This window comes from Scyliorhinus canicula, chromosome 2 (assembly GCF_902713615.1).
Source record: "Scyliorhinus canicula chromosome 2, sScyCan1.1, whole genome shotgun sequence".
In the NCBI taxonomy this organism is placed as follows: domain Eukaryota; kingdom Metazoa; phylum Chordata; class Chondrichthyes; order Carcharhiniformes; family Scyliorhinidae; genus Scyliorhinus; species Scyliorhinus canicula.
In genome coordinates, this window is record NC_052147.1 from 288,875,573 (window position 1) to 288,903,160 (window position 27,588).

The 27,588-nt window shown below is 48.5% G+C and overlaps 1 protein-coding gene across 1 annotated transcript in view; it reads right to left on the bottom strand.

The window, feature by feature from the left end:
- Positions 1 to 27,283, bottom strand: part of smarcal1 (SWI/SNF related, matrix associated, actin dependent regulator of chromatin, subfamily a-like 1) — a 68,248-nt gene extending 40,965 nt beyond the window's left edge. The window contains exons 1-4 of the mRNA XM_038790328.1: positions 26,506 to 27,283; positions 13,722 to 13,772; positions 11,797 to 12,078; positions 2,606 to 2,656 (exon numbers count right to left, since the gene is read on the bottom strand). Coding sequence (XP_038646256.1) covers positions 2,606 to 2,656; positions 11,797 to 12,078; positions 13,722 to 13,772; positions 26,506 to 27,094 — 973 coding nt within the window. The 5' untranslated portion in view covers positions 27,095 to 27,283. The remainder of the gene's footprint in view (positions 1 to 2,605; positions 2,657 to 11,796; positions 12,079 to 13,721; positions 13,773 to 26,505) is intronic.
- Between the last annotated feature and the right edge of the window lie 305 nt (positions 27,284 to 27,588).

The following is a 27,588-nucleotide window of genomic DNA, read 5'->3' on the forward strand; positions in this document are numbered from 1 at the left end:
TCTTTCCCAATTCTTTGTGCATCTTGTTTTTCCTCCTAATCAGATGAGATGCTGTTCTAGAGGGAGCGGAAAGGGGGTGGATCGAAGTGTGAGCGATGGGTTGGTCACAGTTGAGCGCCCTGTCGGTCACAGTGGGTGGGCAAGGGGGGGGGGGGGGGGTGCTATCACCTGAACTGGAGAGAGGGGTCACTGAAGGGAAGCATCAGCGATGGACCACGTGAAGATGAGAGAGGGGTGAAAAGCGGAAGCACAATCAACAAGTTTTTCAAGTCTCGGCAAGAACATGAAGCGACACCGATAGTCATCAATGTAACAGAGAAATAGTTATAGGAGTGTCCCCCCCCCCCAAGTTGGACTGGAACAAGGAATGTTCCACATACCCCACAAAAACCCAGGCATTACTGGGGACCACTGTCACACCTTTTATTGCAGGAAGTTAAAGGAGAAACTGTTGAGTGAGACAACAGATTCACCCAGGTGGAGGAGAACAGCGGTGGGCAGAGATCGTTCGGGTCTCTGCCTTGACAAATACATGGATAGGATGGGTATAGAGGAATACAGCACTCAGAAGTGCTGAGGGTTTTGTCCAAGGGTTGTATCATGTCTGGTACAGGCTTGAAGGGCCGAAGGGCCTGTTCCTGTGCTGTATTGTTGTTTGTACTTAAGATAACGAGGGAGGTGTTGGGAAATAGGAGGAAAAACAAGATGCACAAAGAATTGGGAAAGACAGATTATGCAATATTAAGAAAGTCAGGTATCAGAGGTGGGGTTAAAAGTGGGGGTTAGGGTGACTGCCTACTCATGGATGCACAGGCTGGAAGCTGCAGGGCACATAGCTATGCAGCAATATGATGCTCTGTCGATATCAGACTTCTGGATCAAAGAATGGCAGAACTGAGTACGATATATTTCTGGAAACAAGGTGTTCAGGAAAGATGGGGGGGGGGGGGAAAAAGAGAGGATAGAAAGGGGATCCGGCATCTGGGTTTACATAGAAAACAGAAGCAGGAGACGACCATTTGGCCCTAAGAGCCTGCTCCACCATTCATTATGATAATGGCTGATCATCAAGTTCAATATCCGTACTTCCTTAAGTACCCTGGGATGAAGATTATCCAGCCCTCGAGATTTGCCCTGGAAGGCAAATGGACTTTTGGCCTTTATTTCAAAGGGAATGGAGTATAAAAACAGGGAAGTTTTGCTAAAACTGTTCAAGGCACTAGTTAGACCATACCTAGTTAGACCTAGTTAGCCACTAGTTAGACGCTATCCACTGTGAACAGTTTTGGTCCCTTATCTAAGGAAAACATAGGAACACAGGAATGAGGAGAAGTCGGCAATTCAGCCCCTCCAGCCTGCTCCGCCATTCAATCAGATCATGGCTGATCTCTTCCTGGTCTCAAATCCACCTCCCCACCTGTTCCCCATATCCCTTTAACCTGTTTTTCCATCAGAAATATATGTATCTTCGTCTTGAAACCATTTAATGACTCTGATTCCACCACACTATGGGACAGCGAGTTCCACACATTCACCACCCTCTGCGATTAGTTGTTCCTCCAGATAGATTGGCATCGGAAGCAGTCCACAGAAGGTTCGCTCGGTTGATCCCGGGTTTGGAGGGATTTTATGAGGAGAGGTCAAGAAGGTTGTGACTGTACTCATTGGAGCTTAGAAGAATGAGAGATGACCTTGTAGGTTTCTCAGGGGCTTGAAAGGGCCGATGCTGTGTGAGCGTGTTTCCCCTTGTGGGAGAGTCTAGGACCAGAGGGAAGAATCTCAGAATGAGGGAGTCGCCCATTTCAGACAGAGATGGGGAGGAATTTCTTCTCTCCGAGGGGAGTGAATCTGTGGAATTCTTTACCGCAGAGAGCTGCAGCGGCTGGGTCTTTAAGTATGTTCAAGGCTGAAAGAGACATTTTTATTCAGGAAGGGAATCAAGGGTTATGGGGTTAAGGCAGGAATGTGACCAGGAAGCCAGCGACAGGAAGAACAAAGGATTTACTGAACTCAACATAAAGTCTGCCCTCGGCGGTAACGATTTACATTCCACAGTCTCCGTTAGGACAACCAACATTCGATCGCTGCTTGGGCTGGCTTTTATGAACCCCAGCTGAGTGGCCCTCTGCCCTGTGGGGGTCATTGCAGGCGGAAAGTGGAGTTGAGGATCATATCAGATCTGCCATGATCTCACCGAATGGCGGAGCAGAATCAATGGGCTCAGTGGCCTACATTCGCTCCTATGTCTTCTGGCCTACCTCTGCTCGTATTTGCGATGTTCACATGCATGGGAACACCACTACCTCTCCAAGCCGCACACTATCCAAACTTGGAACTATCGCCATTCCTTCACTGTCATTGGGTCAAACTCCCTCCCTAACAGCACTACAGGTGTACCTACACCTGATGGACTGCAGCAGTTCAAGTAGCAGCTCACCACCACCACCTTCTCATTGACCATAAAGCGGGGGGGGGGGGGGGAGAGAGAGTAACTGAGAAGGATAGGAGAGTAGAGAGGGAGGGGAGAGGTGGGAGCAATGGTGAGAAGGAGTGGGGTTCGGGTGCAGGGAGGGTGGAAGAGGCAGATACACAGTCCCATACTCACACAGCTCTCTGTAATCCTCCAACAGGAAACTCCACTTTCTCGTTTTCATATCTGAGAGTGAATAAAACAGATCAGACTGAGCTTCAGAATAAATGTTCAACTTCACAAAGCAGTGTTATGACCAAGATGGGAGAAGCACCAAGGACCCGGGTTAACACTGCTGTCTCACAGTGCCAGGGAGCCGGGTTAACACTGCTGCCTGCCCAGTGCCAGGGACCTGGGTTAACACTGCTGTCTCAGTGCCAGGGACTCGGGTTAACGCTGCTGTCTCACAGTGCCAGGGAGCCGGGTTAACACTGCTGCCTCTCAGTGCCAGGGACCCGGGTTAACACTGCTGTCTCAGTGCCAGGGACCCGGGTTAACACTGCTGCATCATAGTGCCAGGGACCCGGGTTAACACTGCTGTCTCAGTGCCAGGGACCCGGGTTAATACTGCTGTCTCACAGTGCCAGGGCCCCGGGTTAACACTGCTGCATCATAGTGCCAGGGACCCGGGTTAACACTGCTGTCTCAGTGCCAGGGACCCGGGTTAATACTGCTGTCTCACAGTGCCAGGGGCCCGGGTTAACACTGCTGTCTCACAGTGCCAGGGGCCCGGGTTAACACTGCTGTCTCACAGTGCCAGGGGCCCGGGTTAACACTGCTGTCTCACAGTGCCAGGGGCCCGGGTTAACACTGCTGACTCTCAGTGCTAGGGACCCGGGTTAACACAAAGAAAAGTACAGCACAGGAACAGGCCCTTCGGCCCTCCATGCCCGTGCCGACCATGCTGCCCGTCTAAACTAAAAGCTTCTACACTCCTGAGTCCGTATCCCTCTATTCCCATCCTATTCATGTATTTGTCAAGATGCCCCTTAAATGTCACTATCGTCCCTGCTTCCACCACCTCCTCCGGCAGCGAGTTCCAGGCACCCACTACCCTCTATGTAAAAAACCTTGCCTTGTACATCTCCTCTAAACCTTGCCCCTCACACCTTAAACCTATGCCCCAGAGTAATTGACCCCTCCACCCTGGGGAAAAGCCTCTGAGTATCCACTCTGTCTATGCCCCTCATAATTTTGTAGACACTGCTGTCTCAGTGCGAGGGATCCAGGTTCAATTCCAGCCTCGGGAGATTGTGTGGAGTTTGCATGTTCTCCCCGTGTCTGCGTGGGTTTCCTCCGGTTTCTTCCCACATTCCGAAGGTGTGCAGGTTAGGTGGATTGGCCATGATAAATTGCCCCTTTGTGTTGAAAGCTTAGGTGGGATGACAGGGATAGTGCAGGAGAGTGGACCGAGGTAGGGTGCTCTTTCAGGAGGTCGGTGCAAACACGATGGGCCGAGTGGCCTCCTTCTGTACTGTACGGATTCTATTATTCAAATTAAATGGTCTGTCCAGCAAGGTACATGGCCAATTACGTACTTTAGTTTCAGAATGACCACTCAGGTTTCAAATGTATTATTTTATTATGAAATCAGACCCATCAAAATGGAAGGCAAAACTCATTAGCATACAGTATAAAATATGAAAGTCTAATAATGACTTTCTAAATCCTAACAGATACTGTCTGCTAAAAGGTTAAAAGTCAATGGTTCAAGGGAAAAGGATAAATGATGGAGTCCTGGTTACACGGTTGCTCTGGGAAACCATTGATGATCTAGCGCTACTTTTCAGGTGAACATCAAGGAGATCTTGCAGGTAATCAGAGAATTTACAGTGCAGGAGGTCATTCGGCCCATCGAGTCTGCACCGGCCCTTAGAAAGAGCACCCGACCCAAGTCCACACCTCCGCCCTATCCCAATAACCCAGTAACCCAACCCAACATTTTTTGACACTTCGGGCAATTTATCATGGCCAATCCACCCAACCTGCACATCTTGAAATGAAAAATGAAAATCGCTTATTGTCACGAGTAGGCTTCAATGAAGTTACTGTGAAAAGCCCCTAGTCGCCACATTCCGGCGCCTGTCCGGGGAGGCTGGTACGGGAATCGAACCATGCTGCTGGCCTGCTTGGTCTGCTTTAAAAGCCAGCGATTTAGCCTGGTGAGCTAAACCAGCCCCAGATTTTTAGACTGTGCGGGGAAACCGGAGCACCCGGAGGAAACCCACGCAGACACGGGGAGAACGTGCAGACTCTGCACAGACACGTGACCTAAGCTGGGAATCGAACCTGGGAACCTGGAGCTGTGAAGTGACAGTGCTAACCAATGTGCTACTGTGCTCATATCAGAGACTTACAGCGAGATCGAAGCAATACCCAAGCAGTTAATCCTTCAACAGCTAGATGGGTGACCGCCAGGAGGCAGGCTGGAGTCTCCTGTGGCTATTCCCCTCTGAAAAAGGTATATCATTTTGGATACTGTTGGGGTGGGGAACCTCGAGGGTGGTAATCTCGGGATAACTCCGTGTCACGTGCTAGTGAGGCTACAAATAGGAGGATAGTGCAGTTGAACACGTGGCTAAAGAGCTGGTGTAAGAGGGAAGATTTAGATATATTAATCACTGGGATGTTTTCTGGGCAACATACGACCTGTACAAGGAGGACGGGTTGCACCTGAACTGGAGGGGCACCAATATCCTGGACAAGAGGTTTGCTAGTGCTGTTTGGGAGGCGGGGTGCGAACCGGAGCAGCTGGCCAGTAAGTCTAGAGACTGGGGAAAAATGAGTTTGAGATAAACATAGCGCAGAGTAAGATCAGGCAGAGGGAAGCCACAGGGCTCAGCAGGACTGTGGGTCTGGAGTGGGTTTGCTTCAATGCAAGAAGTATAGAGAGACGGACTGAGAGCCTGGATTACTGCATGGTACTGTGATGTAATTGCAATTACGGAGACATAGAACCTAGAACAGTACAGCACAGAACAGGCCCTTCGGCCCTCAATGTTGTGCCGAGCCATGATCACCCTACTCAAACCCACGTATCCACCCTATACCCGTAACCCAACAACCCCCCCCCCCCCCCCCCCTTAACCTTACTTTTATTAGGACACTACGGGCAATTTAGCATGGCCAATCCACCTAACCCGCACATCTTTGGACTGTGGGAGGAAACCGGAGCACCCGGAGGAAACCCACGCAGACGCGGGGAGAACGTGCAGACTCCACACAGACAGTGACCCAGCTGGGAATCGAACCTGGGACCCTGGAGCTGTGAAGCATTTATGCTAACCACCATGCTACCCTGCTGCCCCATGGTTAAAGGAGGGGCAGGACTGGCAGCTTAACATCCGGGATATCGTTGTTTTAGACGGGACAGAAGGGGAAACAAAAGAACATAGAACAGTACAGCACAGTACGGGCCCTTCGGCCCTCGATGTTGCGCCGACCTGTGAAACCGTCTGAAGCCTATCTGACCTACACTATTCCATTTTCATCCATATGTCTATCCAGTGACCACTTAAATGTCCTTAAATTTGGCGAGTCTACTACTGTTGCAGGCAGGGCGTTCCACACCCCTACTACTCTCTGAGTAAAGAAACTGCCTCTGACATCTGTCCGATATCTACCACCCATCAATTTAAAGCTATGTCCCCTCGTGTTGGTCATCACCATCCGAGGAAAAAGACTCTCACTGTCCACCCCATCTAACCCTCTGACTATCTTATATGTCTCTATTAAGTCACCTCTCAGCCTTCTCCTCTCTAACAAAAACAACCTCAAGTCCCTGAGCCTTTCCTCGTATGACCTTCCCTCCATACCAGGCAACATCCTAGTAAATCTCCTCTGAACACTTTCCAAAGCTTCCACATCCTTCCTATAATGTGGTGACCAGAACTGCACGCAGTACTCCAGGAGCGGCCGCACCAGAGTTATGTACAGCTGCAGCATGACCTCGTGGCTCCGAAACTCAATCCCCCTACTGATAAAGGCTAGCACACCATATGCCTTCTTAACAGCCCTATTAACCTGGGTGGCAACTTTCAGGGATTTATGTACCTGGATGCCAAGATCTCTCTGTTCATCTACACTACCAAGAACCTTGCCATTAGCCCAGTACTCTGCATTCCTGTTACTCCTTCCAAAGTGAACCACCTCACACTTTTCCGCATTAAACTCCATCTGCCACCTCTCAGCCCAGCTCTGCAGCTTATCTATAGAACAAACAAAGAACAACAAAGAAAATTACAGCACGGGAACAGGTCCTTCGGCCCTCCCAGCCTGCGCCGATCCAGATCCTTTATCTAAACCTGTCTCCTATTTTCCAAGGTCTACTTCCCTCTGTTCCCCACCCGTTCATATACCTGTCCCGGTGCATCTTAAATGATGCTATCGTACCCGCCTCTACCACCTCCACTGGCAAAGCGTTCCAGGCACCCACCACCCTCTGCATAAAAAACTTTCCACGCACATCTCCCTTAAACTTTTCACCTCTCACCTTGAAATCGTGACCCCTTGTAACTGACACCCCCAATCTTGGAAAAAGCTTGTTGCTATCCACCCTGTCCATACCTCTCATAATTTTGTAGACCTCAATCAGGTCCCCCCTCAACCTCCGTCTTTCCAACGAAAACAATCCTAATCTACTCAACCTTTCTTCATAGCTAGCACCCTCCATACCAGGCAACATCCTGGTGAACCTCCTCTGCACCCTCTCCAAAGCATCCACATCCTTCTGGTAATGTGGTGACCAGAACTGCACGCAGTATTCCAAATGTGGCCTAACCAAAGTCCTATACAACTGTAACATGACCTGCCGACTCTTGTACTCAATACCCCGTCCGATGAAGGCAAGCATGCTGTATGCCTTCTTGACCACTCTATCAACCTGCGTTGCCACCTTCAGGGTACAATGGACCTGAACTCCCAGATCTCTCTGCACATCAATTTTCCCCAAGACCCTTCCATTGACCATATAGTCCGCTCTTGAATTTGATCTTCCAAAAAGCATCACCTCGCATTTGCCTGGATTGAACTCCATCTGCCATTTCTCTGCCCAACTCTCGAATCTATCTATATTTTGTTGTATTCTCTGACAGTCCTCCTCGCTATCTGCAACTCCACCAATCTTAGTATCATCTGCAAACTTGCTAATCAGATCACCTATACCTTCCTCCAGGTCATTTATGTAGATCACAAACAACAGTGGTCCAAGCACGGATCCCTGTGGAACACCACTAGTCACCCTTCTCCATTTTGATACACTCCCATCCACCACTACTCTCTGTCTCCTGTTGCCCAGTCAGTTCTTTATCCATCTAGCTAGTACACCCTGAACTCCATACGACTTCACTTTTTCCATCAACCAGCCATGGGAAACCTTATCAAATGCCTTACTAAAGTCCATGTATACGACATCTACAGCCCTTCCCTCATCAATTAACTTTGTCACTTCCTCAAAGAATTCTATTAGGTTTGTAAGACATGACCTTCCCTCTGTAACCTATAACATCCTTCAGCACTATCCAGAACTCCACCGACCTTCGTGTCATCTGCAAATTTACTAACCCATTCTTCTACACCCTCTTCCAGGTCATTTATAAAAATGACAAACAGCAGTGGCCCCAAAACAGATCCTTGCGGTACACCACTAGTAACTGAACTCCAGGATGAACATTTGCCATCAACCACCACCCTCTGTCTTCTTTCAGCTAGCCAATTACTGATCCAAACCGCTAAATCACCTTCAATCCCATACTTCCTTATTTTCTGCAATAGCCTACCGTGGGGAACCTTATCAAACGCCTTACTGAAATCCATATACACCACATCAACCGCTTTACCCTCATCCACCTGTTTGGTCACCTTCTCAAAAAACTCAATAAGGTTTGTGAGGCATAAGAACATAAGAACTAGGAGCAGGAGTAGGCCATCTGGCCCCTCGAGCCTGCTCCGCCATTCAATTAGATCATGGCTGATCTTTTGTGGACTCAGCTCCACTTTCCGGCCCGAACACCATAACCCTTAATCCCTTTATTCTTCAAAAAACTATCTATCTTTACCTTAAAAACATGTAATGAAGGAGCCTCAACTGCTTCACTGGGCAAGGAATTCCATAGATTCACAACCCTTTGGGTGAAGAAGTTCCTCCTAAACTCAGCCCTAAATCTACTTCCCCTTATTTTGAGGCTATGCCCCCTAGTTCTGCTGTCACCCGCCAGTGGAAACAACCTGCCCGCATCTATCCTATCTTTCCCTTCATAATTTTAAATGTTTCTATAAGATCCCCCCTCATCCTTCTAAATTCCAACGAGTACAGTCCCAGTCTACTCAACCTCTCCTCATAATCCAACCCCTTCAGCTCTGGGATTAACCTAGTGAATCTCCTCTGCACACCCTCCAGTGCCAGTATGTCCTTTCTCAAGTAAGGAGACCAAAACTGAACACAATACTCCAGGTGTGGCCGCACTAACACCTTATACAATTGCAACATAACCTCCCTAGTCTTAAACTCCATCCCTCTAGCAATGAAGGACAAAATTCCATTTGCCTTCTTAATCACCTGTTGCACTTGTAAACCAACCTTCTGTGACTCATGCACTAGCACACCCAAGTCTCTCTGAACAGCGGCATGCTTTAATATTTTATCGTTTAAATAATAATCCCGTTTGCTGTTATTCCTACCAAAATGGATAACCTCACATTTGTCAACATTGTATTCCATCTGCCAGACCCGAGCCCATTCACTTAACCTATCCAAATCCCTCTGCAGACTTCCAGTATCCTCTGCACTTTTCGCTTTACCACTCATCTTAGTGTCATCTGCAAACTTGGACACATTGCCCTTGGTCCCCAACTCCAAATCATCAATGTAAATTGTGAACAATTGTGGGCCCAACACGGATCCCTGAGGGACACCACTAGCTACTGATTGCCAACCAGAGAAACACCCATTTATCCCAACTCTTTGCTTTCTATTAATTAACCAATCCTCTATCCATGCTACTACTTTACCCTTAATGCCATGCATCTTTATCTTATGCAGCAACCTTTTGTGTGGCACCTTGTCAAAGGCTTTCTGGAAATCCAGATATACCACATCCATCGGCTCCCCGTTATCTACTGCACTGGTAATGTCCTCAAAAAATTCCACTAAATTAGTTAGGCATGACCTGCCTTTAACGAACCCATGCTGCGTCTGCCCAATGGGACAATTTCTATCCAGATGCCTCGCAATTTCTTCCTTGATGATAGATTCCAGCATCTTCCCTGTTACCGAAGTTAAACTCACTGGCCTATAATTTCCTGCTTTCTGCCTACCTCCTTTTTTAAACAGTGGCGTCACGTTTGCTAATTTCCAATCCACCGGGACCACCCCAGAGTCTAGTGAATTTCGGTAAATTATCACTAGTGCATCTGCAATTTCCCTAGCCATCTCTTTTAGCACTCTGGGATGCATTCCATCAGGGCCAGGAGACTTGTCTACCTTTAGCCCCATTAGCTTGCCCATCACTCCCTCCTTAGTGATAACAATCCTCTCAAGGTCCTCACCTGTCATAGCCTCATTTCTATCAGTACATGACCTACCCTTCACAAAACCGTGTTGAGTATCGCTAATCAACTTGTTCTTTTCAAGATGATTATAAACCCCATCTCTTATAACCTTTTCCAACATTTTACCCACAACCGAAGTAAGGCTCACAGGTCTATAATTACCAGGGTTGTCTCTACTCCCCTTCTTGAACAAGGGGACAACATTTGCTATCCTCCAGTCTTCCGGCACTATGCCTGTCGACAAAGACGACATAAAGATCAAGGACAAAGGCTCTGCAATCTCCTCCCTGGCTTCCCAGAGAATCCTAGGATAAATCCCCTCTGGCCCAGGGGACTTATCTATTTTTACACTTTCCAAAATTGCTAACACCTCCTCCTTGTGAACCTCGATCCCATCTAGCCTGGTCGACTGTACCTGAGTATTCTCCTCGACAATATTGTCTTTCTCGAGTGTAAACACTGACGAAAAATATCCATTTAACGCTTCCCCTATCTCCTCTGATTCCACACACAACTTTCCACTACTATCCTTGATTGGCCCTAATCTTACTCTAGTCATTCTTTTGCTCCTGATATACCTATAGAAAGCCTTAGGGTTTCCCTTGATCCTATCCGGCAACGACTTTTCGTGTCCTCTCCTCGCTCTTCTTAACTCTCCCTTTAGGTCCTTCCAGGCTAACTTGTAACTCTCAAGTGCCCTAACTGAGCCTTCATGTCTCATCCTAACATAAGCCTTCTTCTTCCTCTTGAAAAGTGCTTCAACTTCCTTAGTAAACCACGGTTCCCTTGCCCGACAACTTCCTCCCTGCCTGACAGGTACATACTTATCAAGGACACGAAGTAGCTGTTCCTTGAAAAAGCTCCATATTTCGATTGTACCCATCCCCTGCAGTTTCCTTCCCCATCCTATACATCCTAAATCTTGCCGAATAGCATCATAATTGCCTTTCCCCCAGCTATAATTCTTGCCTTGCGGTATATACCTATCCCTGCCCATTGCTAAAGTAAACATAACCGAATTGTGATCACTATCACCAAAGTGCTCACCTACATCTAAATCTAACACCTGGCCGGGTTCATTTCCCAGTACCAAATCCAATGTGGCCTCGCCCCTTGTTGGCCTGTCTACATACTGTGTCAGAAAACCCTCCTGCACACACTGCACAAAAACTGACCCATCTATAGTACTCGAACTATAGTATTTCCAGTCAATATTTGGAAAGTTAAAGTCCCCCATAACAACTACCCTGTTACTCGCGCTCTTGTCGAGAATCATCTTTGCAATACTTTCTTCTATATCTCTGGACCTATTCGGAGGTCTATAGACAACTCCCAACAGGGTGACCTCTCCTCTCCTGTTCCTAACCTCGGCCCATACTACCTCAGTAGACGAGTCCTCAAACGTCGTTTCTACCGCCGTAATACTTTCCTTTATTAACAATGCCACACCACCCCCTCTTTTACCATCTTCTCTGTCCTTACAGAAACATCTAAATCCTGGAACCTGCAACAACCATTCCGGTCCCTGCTCTATTTCGGTGATTAAAATATTTAAAGTAAGTGGGGAAAAAAGCATGAACTGAGCCTAAACTGTAAGATGCCACATAAACCAGAGTGAGCATTGTACAGGGACGCAAGTCCAGGGCGGCAGGGATGAGACAGTTTGGCAAATGATTGGGAGCTGATAGGATTGGAATGGGATTTATTGGCATGCAAGGGGAAAGAGTGGAATTGGATTAGTTCAGGTGCAAAGGGGAGTGTGAGATAGGGTCACTTACTGTAATGCCTGGATTCCGCCTGTTTGAAGACTTTCAGAACCTCTTCATGATAACCAATCTCTACCTCACAACGGGACCTTGAGAGGAGTCCAAATCGCCCCTGTATCACTGCACCCGGCTTCTTCCAGTTCCTTCCCAACATCATCAGTTGGTTTACAGTCAGTGTTGAATTGGTTTTTCTCTTAGCTTTCGGCGATGAACTGGTGGCACTGACCATCTCTGGATCTGGCATTCCACTCAGAGGCTTTAATGCAGCTCCAGGAACATGCTTCACCTGCTCCACTGAAACACAGAGGCAGATTGGTATTCACTGCAGCTTGACACACAGGAAATGAAAATGAAAATCGCTTATAGTCACGAGTAGGCTTCAATGAAGTTACTGTGAAAAGCCCCTAGTCGCCACATTCCGTCGCCTGTTCGGGAAGGCTGGTACGGGAATTGAACCATGCTGCTGGCATACCTTGGTCTGCTTTAAAAGCCAGTGATTTAGCCCAGTGTGCTAAATCACATTTGAAAACAAAATACATTTCCGGGATGTGGGTGGTGCTGGCTAGGCCAGCATTTATTGCCCATCCCTAATTGCCCTTCAGAATGTGGTGGTGAGTTGCCTTCTTGAACTGCTGCAGTCCTTGAGGTGTAGGTACACCCACTGTGCTGTTAGGGAGGGAGTTCCAGGATGTTGTCCCAGTGACAGTGAAGGAATGGCGATATATTTCCAAGTCAGGGTGGTGAGTGACTTGGAGGGGAACCTCCAGGTGGCGGGGTTCCCAGGTATCTGCTGCTCTTGTCCTTCTAGATAGATGGTAGTGGAAAGTATTGTCTAAGGAACCTTGGTGAGTTCCTGCAGTGCATTTTGTAGATGGCACACACGGCTGATACTGTTACAAATTGCAGCTCAACCCCCTCTGACCTCCACCACTCACCAGCTGACCTCAGCAGGAAAGCCCACCTGGCATAGCCTCAAATTCCATTGGCCCATCAAAAAACTACTCTCACATTAGTGGACAGGACAGTGTCCTCTCTGCCTCTGACCCTTCCCTCTCCTCAATGCGTTGAGTTCAATAAGCACCAGCACTTCAATGTCCCTCGGCTTCTTCTACACCTTTCAGTTAGCCATCGTTTATTGGGTATTCCCTGCTCTTCCCAAACGCATGACCTCGCACTTTTCTAGACTGAATTCCATTGTCACTTTCTGGCCAGTCCATTGATATCTTCCTGCAGTCTACAGTTTTCTGCCTCACTATCAACCACATGGTCAATTTTTGTATCACTTGCAAACCTCTTGACCAAACTCCCTACATTTACATCTAACTCACTGATACAGTGAACCAGTACTGAGCCCTGCAGAACTCGGTTTTCCATTTGATGGTTATCATTTGCTTGCTGCTGCTGAGGTCATTTTGGATACAACTTTCCCTTGGGTTCCATTTAATTTTTTGACGAGCCTGCCTTGTGGGTTCCTGAAAACTTGGCTAACATCCATTTGGACAATATCGAGCAAGCTATCCATAGTGACCCCCCTGGTTAACGCATCAAAAAATTCAATCATGTTTGTCAGATACAACATACCCTTAAGTAATCAATTCTGACTGCCCTAGATTAATATGATGATATATACGGTCTCAGAATTGTTTCCAATGATTTTCCCACCACCAATGTTAGGCTGTCTGGCATCTAATTCTTGGTCGAACCCTTCCTCTTGTTTAGACAATAGTACAATGTTCAGAGTCCTCCAACCCTCTGACACATGCCTGTTGCTTCCTCTGCACTACTCCAACATCTTTTCAGACGGCTGTACACAGGCAACATCCAAAGCCTTAGCAGAAACAAGCCCATCCTGGGAACAGGTATGGTCCAAATGCATCATGTTCAGACAGTGAGCACAGCTCCTGTGTTACAAAAGCCGAAGATTCGGCTGAACTTACTCAAGTTGTTGTAATCGTCCAAACTGAAGTTCCACATCTTGGTGGCCATATCTGCAATCAAACAGTTAGATCACAGGTGAAATCTGATCTTTATTTTATTAGTCGACAGATGTACATTGGGGCATTAAAAGACTGGGAGAAGGGGCGAGACTTGGAGCGAGGGCGGAGAGTTAAAACAGCACGAGATGGAGCACGGTGGTGAGCATGGCTGCCTCAGGACAGCGAGGTCCCAGGTTCAATCCCGGCTCTGGGTCACTGTCCATGTGGAGTTTGCACATTCTCCCCGTGTCTGCGTGGGTTTCGCCCCCACAACCCAAAGATTTGCAGGCCATGCGGATTGGCCACGCTAAACTGCACTTTAATTGGAAAAAAAAATTAAAGGATCACGAGAAGGGGTGAGAAACAATGCCGCGGGAGGGGGCGGGGGAGTGTGTGCCGGGGGGGGGGGGGGGGGGGGGGGGGGGGGGAAGGAATGCCGCGGGGTGGGGGGGGGGAAAGAGAATGGCGGGGAGGGGGCGGGGGAGAATGGCGGGGGGGGGGAATGGCGGGAAGAGAGAGAATGCCACTGGGGGTGTGTGGGAGAGAATGCCGCAGGGGTGTGGGGGGGGGGGAGAGAGAATGCCGGCGGGGAGGGGGGGGGGGGGGGAGAATGCCGCAGGAGGGGGGGGGGGGGGGGGGAGGAGAATGCCGCAGGAGGGTGGGGGTGGGGGGACAATGCCACGTTGGGGGGGGGGGGGGAGAAATGTCAGGGGGGGGGGGAGAATGCTGCGGGGGGGGCAATGCCGCATTGGGGGGGGGGTGGGGGGGAAAGAGAATGCCGTGGGGGTGGGGGGGGGAATGCCGCAGAGGGGGAGAATGCCCTCTGTGGGGAAAAACAAGGATGTAGCCAGGACTGGAAAATTGCAGCAACGAGGAATGATTGGATAGGCTCGGATTGTTCCCCTCAGAACAGAGGAGGCTGAGGGGAGATTAGATTGAGATGAATAAAGTTGTGAGGGGCCTGGATAGAGTGGATGATAAAGGGCTATTTACAAAAGAGGGGTCAGTGACTCGGGGGCACAGATTTAAACTGACTGGTAGCAGGACTACCAATTCTTTGATAGTCAATTTCTTTACATCAGTATTCACCAAAGAGAAGGAATTGGTGGATGTCGAGTCTGGCGAAGGGTATGTGGATAGCCTGGGTCACATTGAGATCCAAAATGACGAGGTGTTGTGCGTCTTGAAAAATATTAAGGGAGATAAGTCCCCAGGGCCTGATGGGATCTACCCCAGAATACTGAAGGATGCTAGAGAGGAAATTGCTGAGCCCTTAACAGAAATCTTTGGATCCTCACTGTCTTCAGGTGATGTCCCGGAGGACTGGAGAATAGCCAATGTTGTTCCTTTGTTTAAGAAGGGTTGCAAGGATAATCCAGGGAACTACAGGCCGGTGACCTTACGTCAGTGGTAGGGAAATTACTGGAAAGAATTCTTCAAGACAGGATCTACTCCCATTTGGAAGCAAATGGAAATATTAGTGAGAGGCAGCACAGTTTTGTGAAGGGGAGGTTGTGTCTCACTAACTTCATAGAGTTTTTCAAGGAGGTCACAAAGATGATTGATGCAGGTAGGGCAGTGGATGTTGTCTATATGGACTTCAGTAAGGCCTTTGACAAGGTCCCTCATGACAGACTGGTACAAAAGGTGAAGTCACACGGAATCAGGAGTGAGCTGGCAAGATGGATACAGAACTGGCTCGGTCATAGAATGCAGAGAGTAGGAATGGAAGGGTGATTTTCTGATTGGAGGGCTGTGACTAGTGGTGTTCCGCAGGGATCAGTGCTGGGACCTTTGCTGTTCGTAGTATATATAAATGATTTGGAGGAAAATGTAACTGGTCTGATTAGTAAGTTTGCAGACGGCACAAAGAAAATTACAGCACAGGAACAGGCCCTTCGGCCCTCACAGCCTGCGCCGATCCAGATCCTTTATCGAAACCTGTTGCCTATTTTCCAAGGATCTACATCCCTCTGTTCCCCGCCCGTTCATATATCTGTCTAGATGCATCTTAAATGGTGCTATCATGCCCGCCTCTACCACCTCCGCTGGCAAATCATTCCAGGCACCCACAACCCTCTGCGTAAAAAGAAATTCCACGCACATCTCCCTTACACTTTCCCCCTCTCACCTTGAAATCGTGACCCCCTTGTAATTGACACCCCCACTCTTGGAAAAAACTTGTTGCTATCCACCCTGTCCATACCTCTCAATTTTGTAGACCTCAATCAGGTCCCCCCTCAACCTCCGTCTTTCCAACGAAAACAATCCTAATCTACTCAACCGTTCTTCATAGCTAGCACCCTCCATACCAGGCAACATCCTGGTGAACCTCCTCTGCATCCTCTCTAAAGCATCCACATCCTTCTGGCAATGTGGCGACCAGAACTGCATGCAGTATTCCAAATGTGGCCTAACCAAAGTCCGATACAACTGTAACATGACCTGCCGACTCTTGTACTCAATACCCCGTCCGATGAAGGCAAGCATGCTGTATGCCTTCTTGACCACTCTATCGAGCTGCGTTGCCACCTTCAGGGTACAATGGACCTGAACTCCCACATCTCTCTCTACATAAATTTTCCCCAGGACTCTTCCATTGACCATGTAGTCCGCTCTTGAGTTAGATCTTCCAAAATGCATCACCTCGCATTTGCCTGGATTGAACTCCATCTGCCATTTCTCTGCCCAACTCTCCAATCTATCTATATTTTGCTGTATTCTCCGACAGTCCTCCTCGCTATCTGCAACTCCACCAATCTTAGTATCATCTGCAAACGTGCTCATCAGACCATCTATACCTTCGTCCAGATCATTTATGTATATCACAAACAACAGTTGTCCGAGCACGGATCCCTGTGGAACACCACTAGTCACCCTTCTCCATTTTGAGACACTCCCTTCCCCCACTACTCTCTGTCTCCTGTTGCCCAGCCAATTCTTTATCCATCTAGCTAGTACACCCTGAACCCCATACGACTTCACTCTTTCCATCAACCTGCTATGGGAAACTTTATCAAACGCTTTACTGAAGTCCACGTATATGACATCTACAGCCCTTCCCTCATCAATTAACTTTTGTCACTTCCTCAAAGAATTCTATTAGGTTTGTAAGACATGACCATGCTGCCTATCGCTGATAAGTCTATTTTCTGCCAAATGTGAATAGATCCTATCCTTCAGTATCTTCTCCAACAGTTTGCCTACCACTGACGTCAAACTCACAGGTGTATAATTCCCTGGATTATCCCTGCTACCCTTCTTAAACAAAGGGACAACATTAGCAATTCTCCAGGGCCTCACCCATGCTCAAGGATGCTGCAAAGATATCTGTTACAGCCCCAGCTATTTCGTCCCTCGCTTCCCTCAGTAACCTGGGATAGATCCCATCCGGACCTGGGGACTTGTCCACCTTAATGCCTTTTAGCATACCCAAAACCTCCCCCTTTCTTATGCCGACTTGACCTAGAGTATTCAAACATCCATCCCCAGCCTCAACATCCGTCATGTCCCTCTCCTTGGTGAATACCGATGCAAAGTACTCATTAAGAATCTCACCCATTTCCTCTGACTCCCCACATAAATTCCCTCTTTTGTCTTTGAGTGGGCCAATCCTTTCTCTAGTTACCCTCTTGCTCCTTATATACGAATAAAAGGCTTTGGGATTTTCCTTAACCCCGTTAGCCAAAGATATTTCATGACCCCTTTTAGCCCTTTTTATAGCGCGTGTTTGAGATTTGTCCTACTTTCCCGATATTCCTCCAAAGCTTCATCAGTTTTGAGTCACCTCGATCTTACGTATGCTTCCTTTTTCACCTTAGCTAGCCTCACAATTCCACCAGTCATCCATGGTTCCCTCATCTTACCATTTCTATCTCTCATTTTCACAGGGACATGTCTGTCCTGCACTCTAATCAACCTTTCCTTAAAAGACTCCCACATTTCAAATGTGGATTTACCCTTAAACAGCTGCTCCCAATCCACATTCCCTAGCTCCTGCCGAATTTTGTTATACTCTGCCTTTCCCCAATTTAGCACTCTTCCTTTAGGACCACGCTCGTCCTTGTCCATGAGTATTCTAAAACTTACGGAATTGTGATCGCTATTCCCAAAGTAATCACCGACTGAAACTTCAACCACCTGGCCAGGATCAGTCCCCAATACCAGGTCCAGTATGGCCCTTTCCCGAGTTAGACTATTTACATACTGCTCTAAAAAAACTCTCCTGGATGCTCCTTACAAATTCTGCTCCATCTACACCTTCAACACTACATGAGTCCCATTCAATGTTGGGTAAGTTAAAATCTCCCATCACGACCACCCTATTGCTCCTGCATTTTTCTATAATCTGTCTACATATTTGTACCTCTACTTCACGCTCGCTTTTGGGAGGCCTGTAGTAAAGTCCCAACAATGTTACTGCACCCTTCCTATTTCTTAGCTCTATCCATATTGCCTCAGTGCACGAATCCTCCATCGTGCCCTCCTTAATCACACCTGTGATATCATCTCTGACCAGTAATACAACTCCTCCACCCCTTTTACCTCCCTCTCTATCCCTCCTGAAGCATCTATACCCTGGGATATTTAGTTGCCAGTCTTGTCCTTCCCTCAACTAAGTCTCAGTGATACCAATATCATATTCCCAGGTACTAATCCAAGCCCTAAGTTCATCTGCCTTACCTGCTACACTTCTTGCATTAAAACAAATGCACCTCAGACCACCTGTCCCTTTGCGTTCATCATCTCTTCCCTGTCTACTCTTCCCCCTAGTCACATTGAGTTTATTATCTAGTACCTTACTGGCTTTAGTTGCTGCCTCTTTACTGACCTCTAATTTCCTAATCTGGTTCCCACCCCCCTGCCTCATTAGTTTAAAACCTCCGCAATAGCGTTAGCAAAAGCACCCGCTAGGACATTGGTTCCAGTCCTGCCCAGGTGTAGACCATCCGGTTTGTAATGGTCCCACCGCCCCCAGAACCGGTTCCAATGTCCCAAAAATCTGAACCTCTCCCTCCTGTACCATCTCTCAAGCCACGTTTTCATTCTGACTATTCTTGAATTTCTACTCTGACTGTCTCGTGGCACTGGTAGCAATCCTGAGATTACTACATTTGAGGTCCTACTTTTTAAACTTATCTCCTAACTCCCTAAATTCTGATTGTAGGACCTCATCCCGTTTTTTTACCCATATCGTTGGTGCCTATATGCACCACGACAACTGGCTGTTCACCCTCCCCCTTCACTATGTCCTGCAGCCGATTTGACGACACAAAGGTTGCTGGAATTGCGGATAGCGATGAGGACTGTCAGAGGATACAGCAGGATTTAGATCCTTTGGAGACTTGGGCGGAGAGATGGCAGATGAAGTTTAATCCGTACAAATGTGAGGTGATGTATTTTGGAAGGTCTAATGCAGGTAGGGAATACAGTGAATGGTAGAACCCTCAAGAGTATTGACAGTCAGAGAGATCTAGGTGTACAGGTCCACAGGTCACTGAAAGGGGCAACACAGGTGGAGAAGGTAGTCAAGAAGGCATACGGCATGCTTGCCTTCATTGGCCGGGGCATTGAGTATAAAAATTGGCAAGTCATGTTGCAGCTGTATAGAACCGTAGTTAGGCCACATTTGGAATATTGTGTTCAATTCTGGTCGCCGCACTACCAGAAGGATGTGGAGGATTTAGAGAGGGTGCAGAAGAGATTTACCAGGATGTTGCCTGGTATGGAGGGCATTAGCTATGAGGAGAGGTTGAATAAACTCGGTTTGTTCTCATTGGAGCGACGGAGGTTGAGGGGCGACCTGATAGAGCTCTACAAAATTATGAGGGGCATAGACAGAGTGGATAGTCAGAGGCTTTTTCCCAGGGTAGAGGGGTCAATTGAAAATTAAAAAATGAATATCGCTTATTGTCACAAGTAGGCTTCAAATGAAGTTACTGTGAAAAGCCCCTCGTCGCCACATTCCGGCGCCTGTTCGGGGACGCTGGTACGGGAATTGAACTGTGCTGCTGGACTGCCTTGGTCTGCTTTCAAAGCCAGCGATTTAGCCCTGTGCTAAACAGCCCCTACTAGGGGGCAATTACTAGGGAGCATAGGTTTTAGGTGCGAGGGGCAAGGTTTAGAGGAGATGAACAAGGCAAGTTTTTTTTTTTTTACACAGAAGGTAGTGGGTGCCTGGAACTCGCTGCCGGAGGAGGTGGTGGAAGCAGGGACGATAGTGACATTTAAGGGGCATCTTGATAAATACATGAATAGGATGGGAATAGAGGGATACAGACGACGGAAGTGCAGAAGATTTTAGTTTAGACGGGCAGCGTGGTCAGCACGGCTTGGAGGGCCGAAGGGCCTGTTCCTGTGCTGTACCTTTCTTTGTTTCAAAATAGAGGGGTAGTGGAGATAGAAACCCTCAACGCATTCAAAATATGTCATTTTGTGCCGTACATGTCACCAGCTCTCCAGTTTAGATAAATTACAGATCTGAAATGAAAACAAAACCTGCTGGAAAAACAAAGCAGCCGACAGTGAAGAGAAGTTACATCCTCCCTGTTCCGGTAAGTGGTCACAAAGGAACTTGGCCACACCAGAATTGTAAATAACAATGCTGAGTATTCCCAGGCTGTTTGGTTTTAAGATAAGGCTCTGGTCAGACCCCATTTGGAGTATTGCGAGCAATTTGTGGGCCCTGTATCTAAGGATATGCTGGCCTTGGAAAGGGTCCAGAGGAGGTTCACAAGAATGATCCTAGGAATGAAGAATGTGTCGTATAAGGAACGGTTGAGGACTCTGGGGCTGTAACCGTTGGAGTTTAGCAGGATGAGGGGGGATCTTATTGAAACTTACTGAATACTGCGAGGCCTGGATAGAGTGGACGTGGAGAAGATGTTTCCACTTGTAGGAAAAACTAGAATCTGAGGACACCATCTCAGAATAAAGGGACGATCCTTTCAAACAGAGATGTGGAGGAATTTCTTCAGCCAGAGGGTGGTGAATCTGTGGAACTCTTTGCCGCAGAAGGGTGTGGAGGCCAAATCACTGAGTGTCTTTAAGACAGAGATAGATAGGTTAATAAGGGGATCAGGGGTTATGGGGAGAAGGCAGGAGATGGGGGATGAGAAAAATATCAGCCATGATTGAATGGCGGAGCAGACTCGATGGGCCGAGTGGCCGAATTCTGCTTTTGTCTTATGGAAGTGTTAATTACAAGGGGGTACAGGTTCATGGTGAGGGGGTTAGGGAGATGTGCAGAGAGTGGCGGATGCCTGGATCGCACTGCCAGAGGATGTGGTGGAAGCAGCAGATTAGCAACATTTAAGAGGCATCTGGGTTGTTCCATGAATAGGGAGGAAATGGTGGGATACGGATTGAGTAAGGGCAGAAGTCCTTTTTTTTGAGTTAGGGCATCATGATTGGCATAGGCTTGGAGGGCCGAAGGGCCTGTTCTAACAGATCAAAAACATCTTCCTCGCTGTTATCAAATTCCTGAATGACACTCTTATGGACTGAACTGATCTCTCTAAGCATCTTCTCTGCTGTTGCAACACGATATTCCTGTTGCTTCACTTAATGTGTATGTATTTACATTGTGTATTTATGTATTACTCTGTTTTTTTCATGTATGGAACGATCTGTCTGGGCTGTACGCAGAACAATAGGGGCTGGTTTAGCACACTGGGCTAAATCGCTGGCTTTGAAAGCAGACCAAGCAGGCCAGCAGCACGGGTTCAATTCCCGTACCAGCCTCCCCGAACAGGCGCCGGAATGTGGCGACTAGGGACTTTTCACAGTAACTTCATTTGAAGCCTACTCGTGACAGTAAGCGATTTTCATTTTCATTTCAATAAGTTTCACTGTACCTCATTACAATCTAAATCAAACTGGCAAGGAGTAAATGTAGACCATGGGATAAAGCATTGAAGAAACGTGACAGAATGGGTGAAATTGTGAAGTGTGTGTGAGTATCAGCAGCGCAGGACCAGGTCAACAAAGAACAAAGAAAATTACAGAACAGGAACAGGCCCTTTGGCCCTCCCAGCCTGCGCCGATCCAGATCCTTTATCTAAACCTGTCGCCTATTTTCCAAGGATCTACTTCCCTCTGTTCCCCGCCCGTTCATATATCTGTCCAGATGCATCTTAAATGCTATCGTGCCCGCCTCTACCACCTCCACTGGCAAAGCATTCCAGGCACCCACCACCCTCTGCGTAAAAAACTTTCCACGCACATCTCCCTTAAACTTTCCCCCTCTCACCTTGAAATCGTGACCCCTTGTAATTGACACCCCCACTCTTGGGAAAAGCTTGTTGCTATCCACCCTGTCCATACCTCTCAATTTTGTAGACCTCAATCAGGTCCCCCCTCAACCTCCGTCTTTCCAATGAAAACAATCCTAATCTACTCAACCTTTTTTCATAGCTAGCACCCTCCATACCAGGCAACATCCTGGTGAATCTCCTCTGCACACTCTCTAAAGCATCCACATCCTTCTGGTAATGTGGCGACCAGAACTGCATGCAGTATTCCAAATGTGGCCGAACCAAAGTCCTATACAACTGTAACATGACCTGCCGACTCTTGTACTCAATACCCCGTCCGATGAAGGCAAGCATGCTGTCTGCCTTCTTGACCACTCTTATCAACCTGCGTTGCCACCTTCAGGGTACAATGGACCTGAACTCCCAGATCTCTCTGTACATCAATTTTCCCCAGGACTCTTCCATTGACCGTATAGTCCGTTCTTGAATTAGATCTTCCAAAATGCATCACCTCGCATTTGCCTGGATAGAACTCCATCTGCCATTTCTCTGCCCAACTCTCCAATCTATCTATATTTTGCTGTATTCTCTGACAGTCCTCCTCGCTATCTGCAACTCCACCAATCTTAGTGTCATCTGCAAACTTGCTCATCAGACCACCTATACCTTCCTCCAGATCATTTATGTATATCACAAACAGGTCTGTTAGGTTAACTGCACGTTGCTCACTCGTACTCGTCTGCTTCAAGTTCAAGAGTTTGCTCATAATGGAAACAATTTTCTCCCCAAATATTGCAGGAGGCTCTCCCTCCCTTTCAGTCTGTCCCCTTCATCGGCCGGGGTATTGAGTACAAGAGTTGGCAGGTCATGTTACAGTTGTATAGGACTTTGGTTCGGCCACATTTGGAATACTGTGTGCAGTTCTGGTCGCCACATTACCAGAAGGATGTGGATGCTTTGGAGAGGGTGCAGAGGAGGTTCACCAGGATGTTGCCTGGTATGGAGGGTGCTAGCTATGAAGAAAGGTTGAGTAGATTAGGATTGTTTTCGTTGGAAAGACGGAGGTTGAGGGGGACCTGATTGAGGTCTACAAAATTATGAGAGGTATGGACAGGGTGGATAGCAACAAGATTTTTCCAAGAGTGGGGGTGTCAGTTACAAGGAGTCACGATTTCAAGGTGAGAGGGGGAAAGTTTAAGGGAGATGTGCGTGGAAAGTTTTTTTACGCAGAGGGTGGTGGGTGCCTGGAATGCTTTACCAGCGGAGGTGGTAGAGGCGGGCACGATAGCATCATTTAAGAAGTATCTAGACAGGTATATGAACGGGCAGGAACAGAGGGAAGTAGACCTTGGAAAATAGGAGACAGGTTTAGATAAAGGATCTGGATCGGCGCAGGCTGGGAGGGCCGAAGGGCCTGTTCCTGTGCTGTAATTTTCTTTGATGTGGAGATGCCGGCGTTGGACTGGGGTGAGCACAGTAAGAAGTCTTACAACACCAGGTTAAAGTCCAACAGGTTTGTTTCAAACACGAGCTTTCGGAGCACGGCTCCTTCTTCAGGTGAATGGAAAGGCTTGTTCCAGAAATGTTTATATAGACACAGTCAGAGATGCCCCGGAATGCGAGCACCTGCAGGCAATCAAATCATCAAAGATGCAGAGAGAGAGGTAACTCCAGGTTAAAGAGGTGTGAATTGTCCCAAGCCAGTTCAGTCGGTAGGCCTCTGCAAGTCCAGGCTTGTTGGTGGGGGCCGAATGTAATGCGACATGAATCCCAGATCCCGGTTGAGTCCGCATTCATGCGTGCGGAACTTAGCTATAAGTTTTTGCTCAGCAATTTTGCGTTGTCGCGTCTCCTGAAGGCCTCCTTGTAGAATGCTGACCCGGAGATCAGAGGCTGAATGTCCTTGACTGCTGAAGTGTTCCCCAACTGGAAGGGAACAGTCCTGCCTGTTGATAGTCGCACGATGCCCGTTTATTCGTTGTCGCAGTGTCTGCATGGTCTCGCCAATGTACCACGCTTCGGGACATCCTTTCCTGCAGCGTATGAGGTAGACTACATTGGTCGAGTCGCACGAGTATGCGCCGTGTACCTGGTGGGTGGTGTTTCCACGTGTAATGGTGGTGTCCATGTCGATGATCTGGCATGTCTTGCAGAGATTACCCTGGCAGGGTTTTGTGGTGTTGTGGTTGCTGTTCTGAAGGCTGGGTAATTTGCTGCAAACAATGGTTTGTTTGAGGTTGCGCGGTTGTTTGAAGGCCAGTAGTGGGGGTGTGGGGATGACCTTGGCAAGATGTCCATCCTCGCTGATGATGTGTTGGAGGCTGCGAAGAAGATGTCGTAGTTTCTCCGCCCCAGGAAAGTACTGGACGACGAAGGGTACTCTGTCAGTGGTGTCCCGTGTTTGTCTACTGAGGAGGTCGGTGCGGTTTTTTGCTGTGGCGCGGTGGAACTGTCGATCAATGAGTCGAGCGCCATATCCCGTTCGTACGAGGGCATCTTTCAGCATCTGTAGGTGTCTGTTGCGCTCCTCCTTGTCTGAGCAGATCCTGTGTATACGGAGGGCTTGTCCATAGGGGATGGCTTCTTTAATGTGTTTCGGGTGCTTCTCCAGCTTTCACCCGAAACACATTAAAGAAGCCATCCCCTATGGACAAGCCCTCCGTATACACAGGATCTGCTCAGACAAGGAGGAGCGCAACAGACACCTACAGATGCTGAAAGATGCCCTCGTACGAACGGGATATGGCGCTCGACTCATTGATCGACAGTTCCACCGCGCCACAGCAAAAAACCGCACCGACCTCCTCAGAAGACAAACACGGGACACCACTGACAGAGTACCCTTCGTCGTCCAGTACTTTCCTGGGGCGGAGAAACTACGACATCTTCTTCGCAGCCTCCAACACATCATCAGCGAGGATGGACATCTTGCCAAGGTCATCCCCACACCCCCACTACTGGCCTTCAAACAACCGCGCAACCTCAAACAAACCATTGTTTGCAGCAAATTACCCAGCCTTCAGAACAGCAACCACAACACCACAAAACCCTGCCAGGGTAATCTCTGCAAGACATGCCAGATCATCGACATGGACACCACCATTACACGTGGAAACACCACCCACCAGGTACGCGGCGCATACTCGTGCGACTCGACCAATGTAGTCTACCTCATACGCTGCAGGAAAGGATGTCCCGAAGCGTGGTACATTGGCGAGACCATGCAGACACTGCGACAACGAATAAACGGGCATCGTGCGACTATCAACAGGCAGGACTGTTCCCTTCCAGTTGGGGAACACTTCAGCAGTCAAGGACATTCAGCCTCTGATCTCCGGGTCAGCATTCTACAAGGAGGCCTTCAGGAGACGCGACAACGCAAAATTGCTGAGCAAAAACTTATAGCTAAGTTCCGCACGCATGAATGCGGACTCAACCGGGATCTGGGATTCATGTCGCATTACATTCGGCCCCCACCAACAAGCCTGGACTTGCAGAGGCCTACCGACTGAACTGGCTTGGGACAATTCACACCTCTTTAACCTGGAGTTACCTCTCTCTCTGCATCTTTGATGATTTGATTGCCTGCAGGTGCTCGCATTCCGGGGCATCTCTGACTGTGTCTATATAAACATTTCTGGAACAAGCCTTTCCATTCACCTGAAGAAGGAGCCGTGCTCCGAAAGCTCGTGTTTGAAACAAACCTGTTGGACTTTAACCTGGTGTTGTAAGACTTCTTACTGTAATTTTCTTTGTTCATTTCTCCAGCCCCACTCTCCTAACTCTGTAGTCTGGCCATGGATTACACTGTCTCCCACTCTGTGGGGGAGGCGGTGCTGCAGTGGTTTGTCACTGGACTGGCAATCCAGACACCCAGATTCCCGATGGCAGGTGGTGAAATTTGAATTCAATAAAAAATCTGCAATTAAAAATGATGACCATGAAAACATTGTTGTGAAACACTATCAAAGAACAATACAGCACAGGAACAGGCCCGTCGGCCCTCCAAGCCTGCGCCGATCATGGTACCTGCACTTATCGGACAGAGATAAGGAGACATTTCTTCACACAAAGAGTGGTGAGCCTGTGGAATTCATAAAAGATCAGCCATAATCTCATTGAATGGCGGAGCAGGCTCAAAGGGCCAGATGGCCAACTCCTGCTCCTAGTTCTTCTGTTCTTTCGGGATGGAAATCTGCTATCCTTGTCGGGTCTACACGTGATTCCAGACCCATAGCAATGTGGCTAACTCTCAAATGCCCTCTGAAATGGAGGGCAGTTAGGGATGGACAATAACATTGGCCCAGCCAGCGACACGCATATCCTGTAAAACTGAATTAAAAACTCTGCCTCCCCTGCCCCCCCGCTGACACCCACCCACTTCCCTTCTCTCTCCAGCAACCCCCTCCTCCCTTTCCAACCTGCCCCTGCACTAACTTTCTCTCCCGCCCTAACTCTCTTTCACTGTGCTACAATGATGTAAGACTTACCAAAATTCCTACTTGGGATGGTTTTAAAGACCGACAGCAGCTCTGCATTGTATCCAATCTCCACCTGGAAGCGGCCCTCAGAGTGCTTCACACAGCTACCTGAGGAATTATTCCTCCAGTTACTGACTGGGCTTCCAGCTGCACTGGAATGGCTTTTCCATGATTGGCTGGCGATATTCCCAGGAACCACCGGGTTTGTACAAGGCCGAGGTTCCTGCTCAGATCTGTAAAATGGCAGCATGTTCATTTCTTCAGTTAGAATGGGTGGAACGCCATTGGCATTGGAGAGAGTTTGTGCTGAACAAGTGGTGGCTTGGGTGTTCCCATTGTCCAGAGGAAGTCGGGTTTCAGTAGCAGTGTCAAGAGCAGCCTTCTGCTGACCAACACTTTCACTTTGCTGCACCGGTCCAAGGTGACTGTGAGTTGGAGGGAACCGCAATCCATTGTGGTGATTGAATTGGGATGCAGAGTTCCCGGGAGTGAGTACTTGCTGCCGCTGTAACGCTAACCTCTCCGCTCGCCTGGCCACTGCCTTCAGCCGATTTTCTTCAATCTGTCGCTTCTGATCCTCAGTCAGGCTCGTTGACATTCTCCCTTGTTCCTTCAAATAGCATTAGCGCCACGAAGATTAAACCATTGCACTACAGTCAGCAATGAAGAAACAACAAGGAAACTAATATTATGACTATGAGAGAGTTTGGAAATGATTAATGAATCAGCTGAATACCAGGCTGCACTGTGCCACTGGACACCCTCGCCCTGGGGAAGGGGGGGGGGAGAGACCCCCGTCCTGGGGGAGAGAAGAGACCCTCGTCCTGGGGGGGGGGGGGGAAGAGACCCTCGTCCTGGGGCGGGGGGGGGAAGAGACCCTCGTCCTGGGGGCGGGGGGGGGGGAGAGACCCTCGTCCTGGGGGGGGGGGGGGGGGGGAAGAAGAGACCCTCGTCCTGGGGGGGGGGGGGGAAGAGACCCTCGTCCTGGGGGGGGGGGGAAGAGACCCTCGTCCTGGGGGGGGGGGGAAGAGACCCTCGTCCTGGGGGGGGGGGAAGAGACCCTCGTCCTGGGGGGGGGGGGGGGGGGGGGGG